This window comes from Phascolarctos cinereus, unplaced genomic scaffold, assembly GCF_003287225.1.
Source record: "Phascolarctos cinereus isolate Bilbo 61053 unplaced genomic scaffold, phaCin_HiC Scaffold_1;HRSCAF=81, whole genome shotgun sequence".
Lineage (NCBI taxonomy): Eukaryota > Metazoa > Chordata > Mammalia > Diprotodontia > Phascolarctidae > Phascolarctos > Phascolarctos cinereus.
The window spans coordinates 185918911-185932286 of record NW_027555514.1 but is presented as its reverse complement, the minus strand read 5'-3'; the positions used below and the strand labels follow the sequence as shown (position 1 = coordinate 185932286).

At 45.6% G+C, this 13376-nt stretch overlaps 1 protein-coding gene across 1 annotated transcript; it reads left to right on the top strand.

Moving 5' to 3' along the window:
• The first annotated feature begins 4720 nt into the window (after positions 1 to 4720).
• LPAR5 (lysophosphatidic acid receptor 5) lies at positions 4721 to 8774 on the top strand. Its single transcript, XM_020994419.2, has 2 exons — positions 4721 to 5244; positions 7123 to 8774. Exon 2 carries the CDS (start codon positions 7258 to 7260, stop codon positions 8371 to 8373), a length of 1116 nt encoding a protein of 371 aa, XP_020850078.1. The 5' UTR covers positions 4721 to 5244; positions 7123 to 7257; the 3' UTR covers positions 8374 to 8774.
• The last annotated feature ends 4602 nt before the right edge of the window (positions 8775 to 13376 follow it).

The following is a 13376-nucleotide window of genomic DNA, read 5'->3' as shown; positions in this document are numbered from 1 at the left end:
ATCCAGAGAGTCTAAGGGTCAGAAATGAAGAGGGAAAGTATTTCCAGGCTCTGAGGGTAGGGGTGGGGGACATATGGAGGAGGTGGAAAGGGGGAACTGGCATTGAGTACAAAGGCATGAAGGCTGGAAATGGGGTGTCTTGTGTGAGGAGCAATTAATCGTAGAGTATAGCCAGATTGTGGAGGACATTCTAGACAAAGTCTAGAAAGATGGGAAGGGGTTAGGTTGCAAACAGTTTTAAAAGCCAAACAGGAGTCTCTATCTGCTCCTGAGAAAACAGGAAGACACTGCAGTTTAGTGAGAGTGGGAGTGGGGGGGAGGGGACATGGTTAGTTAGACTTGTGCTTTAGGAAAATCCCTTTTGCAGATGTGTGAAGCATGGATTAAAATAAGCAGAGACTTCAAGCAGGAGTCCACTGCGGGACTCCAGCTGAGAAATGATTGGGGCCTAACCTAGCAGGTAGCACTGTGAGTGGCAAGAAGGACATAGAAGGCTAGTCATAGTGGCAGGCACCCGTAATCCCAGCTCCTAGGCTGGTGGATCTGCGCTCCAGTAAACTGTCCTGAGAGGTAGTCTGAATTAAACTCACCATCAATCTAGTGAGCCCCCTCCAGCTGAGGACTACCAAGTGGGACCCTGCCCTGAGCTTCCAGCACGGACAAGATAAGGAGGCCATCTCTCTGTCTCTGTCTTTCTCAGAATAAAGGGGACAGATACCAGAGACCTCTGTTGGCAACAGATTGAAATTACACGAGACCCGGGTTTGGAGGGGAAGCTGTGAGTTCCGTTTTGGACATACTGAGTTTGAGATGTCTGTGCTGTGGGATATCCAGTTTGAAATATATGTTAGGCAGTCGGGGATGAGAGACTGGAGCTCAGGATAGAAAGAACGGGCTGGATAAATGTATCTAGGTATCATTTACATAAAGGAATGATTGAATCCATGGGAGCTGGGGTAGGGGACAAACACTGCTCCATTTACCTTTCATGGAGCTCATATTTTACCCCTTCCCCAAGGCAGAGAAAGCCCTGCTCTAAGAAACTCTGCCCTGATATTTGCCCAGCCTCTTCAATGGACTGTTGCCCCACTCTTATTGTGTGCATAGTGGTGCGACTCCTTTTGTTACCCTTGGACATTTCCTGAGTACCAACAGTCTAAGGGCCACTGGGTAGACGTGAGTTCTCCTCAAATGCTAGGCAACCTTACGGACCCAAAGAAGGGCAATTGCAAAGAGAAGCAGAAGCAGTGATTATAATTCATCTGATGCCTGCACAGTGGGTATGTCAGGAAGTCTTCCCGGAAAAAAAAAAAAAGTACTTATGTGGAGGAGTTATCTGAAGGTGGGGAAAAAACGTTTGATGGGCAGGGAGAGGCAGGTCTATGTGAGCCTATCTATTTCTGTGTGTGTCTATTCCTTTGTCTGCATGTATCTGTTCCTGTGTGTGCATGTATCTATTTTTGTGTGTGAATGTGTCTATTCCTGTGTATCATCTAAATATGTCTCTGTGTGTGTCTCTCCCTCCCCCCTGCTTGGGATCGGTTATGTGCTGGGAACAGGAAAAGGACATGCCAGGATATGCTAGGGTGGGTGTGTTTAAACCTGCTTCTAGAGCAGGTCCTACCAGCCCAGGTTGGAGAGTCCAGCGGAAGCAAGCACCAGGTATCGGCAGAGCAGTGGTGAATACAGGTATGGGGGTGTCACTGGCAGGGGTGGGGTGAACCCCATAGTAGTACACACAGACCCCCTAGGAATGGGAGTGATTGGGGAAGGTGATGATGGCCTCTGGTCCCTGAGAATGTATCTGAATGAAATAAGACTCAAACGAAAACCACCATTCATAGATGAATGGAGTCAGTCAGGCCCCAAAGTTTTGAGAACTATATCCAGGAAACTCCTCACTAGGAAAACCCCTTCTATGGCCCAGGGTCTCCTCTCTTGGGTCTCTTAACTAGGCATAGTTCTTTTGAGTACCCTGTCCCAACTCCCTGCTTTTATGCTCTTCTTAAATGCCCACGGTCCTTAGCAGCCTTCTAGGTTTCTCAGAGTTTTCAACTAGCATTGCCCCACCCAGCTCCATTTTCCTGGGTCGGTGCCCTGTACTTTCCTGCCATCTCCTTGTCCCTACTCAAAAGCTCACTTGTCTGTTTTATTGCCCTAAGATCTTTGTTGTCACCTGGGCTGATAGCAATATGCTACCCCCTCTAAGGTAACTACGATGCAACAGGAGGCTTCTCGAAATACTGGCTTAACTCAAAGGTAGCTAAAGGGGAGGTACTATGAGGACGAGATTTTGGGGTAGACGTGATTTTATGGCACTTGTCCAAGCCTACATGTATGCAGTTTTCTATCTTGTCTGTACATAGAGCTAGTAGCTTTTTTTTTTTGTGGACTGTGCCCTTAGCCACTTTGTTCTTGAACTCTGACCTTTGGGAAAATGGAGATAAGGACAGGTGGGGAGACCCAGAGAAAGACTAATCACAATGGCTGATATTTATATTTCACTTTATTATATTTACAAAGTGTTTTCTGCCTAACAACCATATGAGCTAGGTAGGCTAAATGTTATCAACCAATTTACAGATAAGGAAACTGAGGCTCATAGACATGAAGGTACTTGTCTACAGTCACAAGACTAGTAAACGACAGGACTCAAATCTAAATCTTCTAGATTCAAGTTCCTTGCTCTTTCCATTATACTAGGTAACCCTTGTACTCACAGACTAATTCACCAATCTCAGGGACACGTTTCCTCATACTATGTGGAAACATTGGGACTCAGATCCCTTTCTAGACAGAGACTCTTCCCCTTCCTCCCTCTAAATTTCCATCTTCACAGATTTTTTTACATTCACTCATATCAGGGAGGAAGAAACCATGAGAGATCTGAGTGTTAAACTGTGCCTAAAGCAGGAGGAGCTACAGGTGTTCAGGGGAGAGAGGAGCCACTGAAAACTTCATTAAAGAGCTGAGTCCTGAGCTGGGCCTTTTATGTGTGCTGACCTGACCTGACATTTACTAAGGGCATCAAATCAAACACATGCTCACAAAGGTCACGCTTCATGAATCAAACCATTCCTCTCAGTTGATTATTTGTTGTCTGAGCTGTTAAAAATAGGGAGTTAGGGAGTATGTATAGCATCCAGAAAGCAGGTGAGGCCAATTCTCAGGAGGCTGAGCCTTGTCCAAGGTGGCCAACAGAGAGGTCAGAATAGCTAGGGAACTTAAAAGCTTTCTCTAGAAAAAACCTAAGAGATCATCTTGTCCAAAATCCTCATTCTACAGATGAGGAAACAGGCTCAAAAATGTTAAGTGACTTGCCCAAGGTCACACAGGAAGTGCCAGAGCTAAGATTCAGACTCACTTCCTCTGAGTTGCTCTTTCTGTTGCCTCTTAAAAAAAAACAAAAACCTGGCCTCAGGCTAGCTCTAAGCCCCCATGGAATGAAGAGAACAGTAATAAAGAGGCTATTTGGGTGATAGAAAGAAATAAATGGGGGGCAATTAGGTGGCCAGTGGATAGAGCACCGGTCCTGGAGTCAGGAGAACCTGAGTTCAAATTCGGCCTCAGACCAAACACTTGACACTTATTAGCTGTGTGACCTTGGGCAAGTCACTTAACCCCAACTGCCTAAAAAAAAAAAAAGAGAAGAAATAAATGGATCTTAGGAAGGGCAGAGAAGGGCTAAAACACAATTTTAGGCTGGAAAGAACAGAGGGTTTGGGCCTGGGATAGGGACTTAGCTTCACTAGGAGTCAGCTAGTTGTTGCAGTGCATATAACACTGGACTTGGAGTAAGGAAGACCTGAGTTCAAATCCTGCTTCATACACTCACTAGTTGTATGACCCTGGGCAAGTCACATCTTCTGCGTCTCATCTGTAAAATGAAGTGGTTGGATTAACTCTTCACAACTTCAGAAAAATCAGTAATCAGTGAAACCGAAGGCCATTTCAGGGATCCATTTAATACGATCATAGACGTAGCGCTGGTGGGGCCTCCGAGGCCAGTTCAACTACCTCATTTTACAGATGAAGAAACAGAGGTTGAGAAGTTAAATGACTTGCCCCACATCACACAGGTCCCAAGTAGGAGAACTGAATCCAGGCCCTCTAACTGCAGACCTAGCACCCTTTCCACTGCTTCATCCTACCTCTCATTTTCCCTGTAATCCTTTCCCAGCCTATCTGTACCTCTCTATCCCATGAAAAGGGTCACCTACATTATGCCGGAAGACCCCTTCCTGGGAAGAAGGCAAATGCATTGCACTTCGTACAAGAGGCTGAATGTGATGTATGGGTGCTTTCCAGAAGCGCTGTAAAGAAGGCTTACAAAAACCATGTCTGTACCGTGAGCCAAACCTGCTGCTGCAGAGCATCAGGGTGCCTGAGGCCTGGCTATTCAGGGGGCCAGAGAGTGGGTAGACAGCTGTGTATGTTCTGTCTTTCCTTTGAACTCAAACCAGAGGGAACAGTTTCAATTTACTAGAGTAGAGTTTGAGGCCTGGCACGGTAAAGAATTTCCTGACTGTCAGGGTGGTGAGACACCAGTAAGCGATCAAGACTTTAAGAATCTTTGGATTCCCTAACTTCCCTCCTCCCTGAGGCCAATGCAGAATGGAGCTAGAGAGAGGATAGCTGTCTCAGAACTCCAGGAGGGTAATCCTTCCCATAATATGCTAATTAGAACAATAATTCACATTTATATAGTACTTTAAGGTTTACAAAGCATTTTCTCAAACCACTGAAATCCAGAAAGTTGTGGGGGAGAGGCATGTAAATTGTGGAGCTATGGGAACAAGAGAGAGAGTCTTTCTAGAACCCATGGATGACAGGTGGTGATTATGAACTTGGGGAGAGGAAGCCCAGGAGCCGGAGGGATGACTGAGATTTTGTGGCAGTAGGAGATGAAGGGGTGGTACTTCTATTAGAAATGAGGAAGTGGGGCAAAGTGATTTTCTATTTCTGGCTGACACATACGCACATCTTCTTGCTCCTCACCTCAGCCCAGAAACTCTTTCTTTTTCCTTCCCTCCCCACCAACACCACCAGCCAATAACCATCCACCAATGGGGTACCCAGTGTAGAGGGGGGTGGAATGGAGGAATTCTTGGGCCTGTGCTATCTCCCTCATACTTCCTGTCTGCTGCATAGGACAACCCTGCCCTTCTCACTTATCTCAGCAGTGTGCAGAGCCCAGCCCAGCTCAGAGGGCACTGAGATGGAGCACAGGGACATACTGGACAGGTGAGAAGACTGTGCCTGGGGCCGGGGTAAAAGTGGGAGATGTAGAGGGGAGAGAGCATGGGAGATTCAAAGGAGTGTTGCTGCATGCTGGAATCTGTGTGGGGGATGGGGGAGAAAGTTGCCCAAGGTGATTGAGTACGTCCAACGATGTAAATCTACCTTACTGTGTAGGATGTGTATCAGCTGCATTTTCTGTGTATATTTGTACGTATGTGTATGTATGTATGTATGCACCTATGTGTATTTGTAAGCTCCTTGAGGGCAGGGTCCATATACTCTTACAGGTTCTAGAGCAATGCTGCCTACAGGGTAAGCACTCAATAAATACTTGCTAACTGACCATTTCTGTGTCCCCTATTTAATGTGTCTATACATTTTACTAGGTTTATGAGTTTAAGGGTACATTTCCTTGTTACTGGGCCTGTGTCTATCTCCCTTTGTACCTGTGAGTCTCTCTTTTTCCCTTGGTTTCAGATGTGTCTGGTGAAATGAGGCCCCAGGACTGGGGCAGCTGTTCTGTCTCTGCTCCCCGGCCTGTTCTCTCCTACCTGCACCCCCCCCCCCCCCCCCCCCCCCCCCCCGCCCCGCCCCGCCCCACCCCGCCCATACGTACACACGGGGCCTTCTCTTTTCACCAGATGTGTTGGTTAGAGGAGGGAGATTTCAGCTGCTCCCAATCTATTCCCTTCTCCTCCCCCACCCATTTCAGTTTTCCTTCTCTTTCCCATTTGTCTTGGCACAGCGCCCACCTGCCCCACTGCAAGGCCCTAGGAACTAATCAAGTCAGAGAAGGGGATAAGGAGGCTAGGGTAGGGAAAGGGGCAAAGCTCAGAAAACCCAGAGAATTCCAATATATAAAAAAAATCAGTGAAGGGCTTTGCCATGGCAATCATATTGGGGGGTAAAATTAGTTTCGCTTTTAAAATAGTAGTTCTCCTGTTTCATGTATGTGTCTAATCAACTGGCATTTGTTAAGTGCCTACTATGTGCCGAGCACTGTGTTTATAAGTCATTAACGACCTGATGGAGAGGGCCTGTGGAGACCGCAGCAGAATATAATAATATAATAATAATAGCTAACATTTATATAGCACTTACTAGGTGCCTGGCACTGTGCTAAGCACAGTGCAATTATTATCTAATCTTTAAAAGTGTTACATATTGTAGCTTTCCTATAGGAAAGGCCGCTAAAGCCCTCTCAATTAGAATGGAAGTTAGGAAGAAAATTGAATTTATATAAAGCTTTTCAGGAACCCAATCTTCTACATAGTTGTGACATAACACTTGAGAAGATGATAGGATGCTTAAGATACAGGATATGTCTCTGACAGGATGTGACAATTGCATCCTAGTGTTTTGACAACCTAGCAAATTCCATCGACTACCTACTATGGACAGAGCCCTGCATTAGGGGCTATGGAAGTGGAAAGTGTAGGAAAGTAGATGAACCCCTCAAGAGCTTACCATCTAATTGGAGAAAATGGAGATATAATGGAAAGAGTGCTCATCAACCTACCAGGAGATTGTAAACTGAGTACCTAAGTGCTCAGAGGACTTCATAAATAAGGGAGAAGATTGTATATGTGTGTGAAAGAAACACTGGCTTGAAGTAAGAGGGAAAAAGGGAAGTAGGATGGTTTATGTATAATTTCAACTAGAGAAAGGAGGAAGTCAACTCATTTATATCTGGGTACAGATTTAGGCTAACCTGAAAAAGTAGTGGGATGGTTTCAGGACTTTCTGAAAAAAATAAAATAAAATAAAAAAATAGAAAGAAGTCCTACTTCCTGCTCCTGCTTCAGATATTGAGTATGTCATGATATGTATATGTGTATGTCCTTTCTGGCTATTGAACTTGGGCTTCCTTTCACATTTCAGGTCCCCATTGTAACAAAAGAGGAGCACTGGAATATCTGGCTTCTCCCTGCTCCCTATACTCCATCTTGGTCGTACCTGGCCCTTCCTGCCCAGCGTAAGGGATAATGTACTTAGCTTAGCCCATCAGTTGGGGAAATGTTGGCCAACACCTCCAATGCCACTATCCCCATGTGTCCTGACTACCGCTTTAACCATCGCCTATATCTGGTGGGCTATAGTCTGGTGCTTGTCGCCGGTCTACCCCTCAATGCCTTGGCACTATGGATTTTCCTCCGAGTCCTACAAGTCCACTCAGTGGTCAGTGTCTACATGTGTAACCTGGCAGCTAGTGACCTGCTTTTTACCCTCTCTTTGCCCCTACGTCTATCCTACTATGCCCTTCACTACTGGCCCTTCCCAGCCCTGCTGTGCCAGACGGCAGGGGCTGCCTTCCAGATGAATATGTATGGCAGCTGCATTTTCTTGGCCCTCATCAATATGGACCGCTATATTGCAATCGTCCACCCACTGCGGCTCCGCCACCTACGCCGGCCTATGGTGGCAAGATTACTCTGCCTGGGTGTCTGGGCCTTGATCCTGGTATGCGCTGTGCCTGCTGTTCGGGTCCATGCCCCCTCACCCTGCTATTATAAGAACACCACTGTCTACCTGTGCTTTGAGAGCTTCAGTGAGAACTTGTGGCAGGGCAAGCTGCTGCCCTTGGTACTTCTTGCTGAAGGGCTGGGTTTCATACTGCCCTTGATAACCATGGTCTACTCTTCTAGTCGGGTCTTTTGGACCTTGGCCCGGCCCAGTACCACCAGGAATGAACGCCGTAGGAAAACGGTACACCTTCTACTGGCTAACCTGGTCATTTTCCTCCTGTGTTTTGTGCCCTACAATACCACCCTGGCTGTTTATGGACTACTTCGGGGAAAGCTGGTAGATGCCAGCTCTGATGCCCGGAACAGGGTGCGCCAGGTGTTGGTGGTGTTGCTAGTGTTGGCTAGTGCCAACTGCGTCTTAGATCCCCTTGTATACTATTTCAGTGCGGAGGGCTTCCGAAATACCCTTCGAAGCCTGAGAACTACACGATGGGTAAAAGTTAGAGCTGCCAACGGGCCTCGAGGATTACGTGGGCATCGGGAAAGTGGTACAGCCTCCACTAATCTTGAGGATGCCTCTCACAGTGAGCTGCTTTCACATACACCTCTGGAAGTCATTCAGTCAGTCCATCAAGGATTCAACCACCTGAGCACAGACACTGGCTAACCTTCTCCCTTCAGCTCCCTTCTCATCCCCATTATGAGACTGCAAATGAGCAAGGCAGTGTGGGGAAGGGATCAGGTACCCAGACTCAGGTTTCAACCTTAGCCCTTATTTCCAGGAACAAACAAAGTATAAGTATAAAGAAGAAGGAGTGCTATGGAACCATCTTTCTGGAAGAAGAGGAGAAATCCTTCCCTCCTTCCGATGCCCAAGTTCTAAATTTGGCCCACTTGAAGTTACCCAGTTGAACAACCTGCTGAAAAGTCTCCTCACTAGAATTTTTTCTGTAAGTGGTGCTTCCTCATGCCACTGGGCCTTGGACACCTTTATTCTGTTTAGGAGGGTGGGGTGGTAGGGAGGGATGGGGTAGTCATAAGGATTAATAAAATTGGAGGTAGACTCTACAGAGTCAATTTCCTTTTTGTTGTGTGGCCTAGAATAATCTATCTCTAAGCTCTGACGTGGGATAATGAGACAAGGTCAGGCTTGGTTTGTGGCAAAATTGTGAGGCAGAGAAATTATCATCAGAGTTCCTGATCTTGTTCACCCACACCCAACACAAATACCCTGGGCCTTCATCTACCATGTTTCTTCTGCCTTTGAGAACAAAAGTGACCTGATCAATTCATTTGCCTTACCTAAGTGAGAGCTATTCAGTGACTACGATCCCCAAACCCCAAACTCAACTTATTTAAAGATTAAAAATAGGATTACAGGGAGAGGGCAATGCTTAAAGGAATGTGGCAATAATAGTAGAATCTCCTGCATCATTGGGGAGATATTTGGAGGTGGGGAGGCAAAGCCAGGAAGAGAAAGGAGAACCATCGGAGAAATGAAAGGGAGAAATGTCCGATGTCAGAAGCTTATCCTGAAAGCTGCCGTGGGGAGAGGGGAAGAGGAGGGGGGAGGGAGAGGGAGGAGTCAGCGGACCGGGAAGGGGAGACAGGAAAATGAGGGCCTCCCATAGGCAGGAGTATGCTGGGCTTCTTAAATTGTTAACATGCTCCCTGCCCCCACTGCCATACCACCCACACACTAATAACAACCACCCACGAGAAAATTCCAACCAGAAGGGTAAAGTGAGGTGTTGCAAGTATCTTCTGCCTCTGTGTCACAGTCTCAGTTTCCTTATGTGTATATTTCTATGTACATGTTACCCTTTGTGTGTGTATTTCTCTCTCTGTGTCATCCTTGCTTGACGAAGGGTCTTCTGTGTGTCCTTTCGAGGGCATTCCAAACTGTGTGATTTTTAAGGGTAAAATGACCCCTGGTGGCCAAATTGGAGAATTGGCTCAGATTCTTCTGCCCACTCTCTCCTGCTAAACTAGGAGGATGGCTGGCGGTTAGCGCCCATAATGGCTCTCATCCTGCCACAAGGAACCAGGTTTGCACCCTTCCTGGGACTCTGCAAGCTCCTACAACAAAAAATGTGGGCTCCTTTTGCTATATGGGCTCCTTTCCATAGTTTTTGTGACACTTACTGACAGGGCAAAAAAAGAGTGGCCAAGTCTAGGGAAATGGATAATGTATAGGGCACTAGGAGCCCCTCATCCTTTGAGCTGGCCCTATTGGTGGAAGGTACCTCATTTTTTCATGGAGAAACTGAGACACTGAGTGGAGGTGGGTCCCCCACCCTTGAATCCTCTGCCTGCTCACCTTCTTCAGGTGCTCTGAGTTCTTTTTTTGGGGGGGTTAACTGACTTGCCCAGGGTCACACAGCTAGTAAGTGTCAAGTGTTTGGTCTGAGGTCGAATTTGAACTCAGGTCCTCCTGACTTCAGGGCCAGTGCTCCATCCATTGAGCCACCTAGCTGCCCCTGAGTTCCTTTTTAAAGGACCTTATTTCCTTCCCTAATTCCAGGTCAGAAATCAGTTATATTGCCTTCTTTCTTCTCTCTGTCTTCTCTTCCAGAGGCATCATGATATACAGCTGGAGCACTGTATTTATCATCAGATGACTTAGGGTCAAATCCTATTTCTGTCACTACCTATGTGACTCTTGGGGTCTCAGATTCCTCGTTTGTTAAATGAAGAGTGGAGAGGGGGCTCTTTTACAATTCTTACCAGATCTAAATCTATGATTCTCACACCTTAATCTTGAGATCTTATCAGGAAAAAAAATCTGAAGAAGGAAGATAAAGTCTCAACTATGATACTTACATGAAGGGACTAGTCTTATCTGACCCACAGCTTCCTTGTTTTGCTCTGGATACCATTACATTTTTTCTACAACTAACGTGCCTGAAATAACCTTTCTGTGTGTCCATCTCCATCCCTGCCCCTAATTCCACCTTCACTTTCGTATTAACACAGCCCTTTATGCATATATGCATGTGCAAGCTCTCTGGAGCACGGTCACCCACATATACATACACACAAACACCCTGCTTCCTCTTTCCTGTTCCATAAAGTTAGTCTGATTATGAATTATGTGAAGTCCATTTACAGGAGGACTGTTTTGCACTCTGAGTTTCTCTAAAGTTTAGGAAAATAGTAGGCTCAGACAAGAGCAATCTAAATTAGCATGCTAGACTTTTTAATTTCATTTTCAGGACTTGTTGGGTCCCCTCCCTATTCCCTGAAAAGATTCATCAAAAATATATATCTAGTCCACACAACACAGAAAAATGCTGGGAAGGTCCCACTTTGGATGCAGGGGGAAAGAAACCTCTAGTGAACGCTGGCCAAAAAAATCTGCCTTGACTTATGTTCATTAGCCAATTATGTTCTCTAAAATAAGGAAAGAATAAGAGTATCTTTTCTTTGAAGTAAAAATTTGAGGAAAATTATTTCTTCATTAATCCATTCAACAAAAGTTTAAATACATTCTGTATGAAGATGACAATGTTAGATGCTAGAGAATATGCAAAGTTCAGCAAAAACAGTGTCTTCAGGAAGCTTACAATGTAATAACAAGGATTTATTACAAATATATATACACACACACACATATACATTCATACATACACACACACACACACAGATAACTATAACACACTAGAAGTGCATTTGAAAGGGACAAAACCAAATCAAGAACTCTGAGGAGAGGGGGAAAAGCTTCAAAGAGGAGAAGCCATTTGAGCAGGATTTTCAAATCAGGATGGAACTATTCAATAGGTAAGAGGGGAAAGGAAAACATTACGAGTATTAGGAACAAGCTGAACAAGGGCTTGTGGAAAGTATTTCTTAGTGGTCTAGTGCATGTGTATAATGATTCATTGAAGGAACTGAGATGTTCAGCCTGGAAAAGAGATGTGGAGACAGGGGAAATAAGTTGTCTTTGTGTATTTTCAGGACTGGCTTGTAGAAGAGGTAACTGACTTGGTTCTCTCTGCTTCATAGGGCAGAATGAGAAGTAAGGGTTCAAGTTGCAGACAAGCAGATTTAGTCTCCAAAGGACAAATTTTCTAGCGATCAGAGCTGCTTTCAAGTGGAATGGTCTGCCCTGGAAGTAGTAAGTTCCTCCCTTATTAGAGATCTCTAACCAAAGACTAGATAACCACTTGTTGGGTGTGCTGTAGAGGGAATTCTTTTCAGGTAGGTAAGTAAGCCTAGGTGTCCTCTGAGGATCCTTCCAAAACTGAAATTTTGTGAGCTAGACCTGAAAAGATATGGTGACGCTAAACTGTGAAAGGCCTTGAATGCCTGACAAAGAAGTCTGAACTTTACTGAAGCTAATAGTAGTTTGTATTTGTTGAGCAGTTTCACATAAGTTATCTCACTTGATTCTCACAATAATTCCATGGATTCTATGCCCATTTTACAGATAAGGAAACTAAGGCTTATAAAGGTTAAGCAATTTGTCCAAGGCCACACAGGAAGTGACAGAGATGAGATTCAAACCTGGGCTGACCCTAAATCCCAGGGTCATTCCACTACACTAAGTCTTTCTACCCCAAGAGATATCTATGCATTGTAAACCATGAAAGTGTAAACAGTGAAAGGGTGGCTTGCCTTGTTCCTCCAGGGGTAGGAGACAGACTGAGGCTGTCAAAGGAAAAGTATATTGCAAAGGGTTGGGAATCCTAAAGGTACCCATGCTTGATACCTCGAAATGTGAGGATAATCAAGCAAGTATTTCTGGAGGAAAACTAGGACTTCCTCTACTTAAAAAGGGAGTATCTGATATTGGGGATTCAGGCCTGGGGAACAGAGTGTGCAAAGCAGGCCAAGCAAAGTATTGTAATGTCAGGTCATTAGGGAAAGTTTTAAAGGTAGCAGCCTCTCTCCCTGAAATGCAGGTTTTTCCATGAGCCACAAGGTTAATGCCCTGTTGCCTTCTGGTGTAATTTTACCTTCCTGAGGGTTCCAGGAAATATATATATAATATATATGTGTGTGTGTGTGTGTGTGTATTATATATATAATATATATACATGTATATGAAAAGGAGAGGAAAAAAAAACCTGAGAGAAACCAGACTAGGGAGAAAGGGCAACGAAGGACATTAGAGATGTATCCAGGACCAAGGCATCCAGATAGGTTGAGATTTGTGGGGAGAGGGGGGAAAGCAGTCTGGGACAAAAGGATTGGAAAGAGTCTGGAAAAGGGTGAACTAGATTGAGGGAAGATGGAAGGGAGGGAGAGAGAGAGAGAGAGACCAGTGCTGACACAGCTGAGATGTGTGGAACAGACTTGGGATTTGGCCCACAGGTCAGGCTTCTGGCAATGTTATGGGATGGAGAGGCCTTAGGAGACATGGAGAGTATTATGGGCTGGAGCAGCCTTAGGAGACTGGCCAATATTATGGGCTGGTGAGGCTCAGATCCAACTGGAGGCAGGAGGAAGGGGTGCGGGGTGGGAAGGGGGGAGGAAGGGGGAGGAAGGAATATTATGGGCTGGCAAGGCCTTTGGTGGCCAGAGGGGGGAGCAGGGGGGAGTTGGCACCGACTGCATGTGACCGAGGGGGAGGTAGCCTGGTGAGTGGAATGGGTGGGGTAGGGAAGCTTATTATGGGATGCTTCTTTGTACCTACTGCAGGACTGCCTCTCTGGGAAATATTATGGG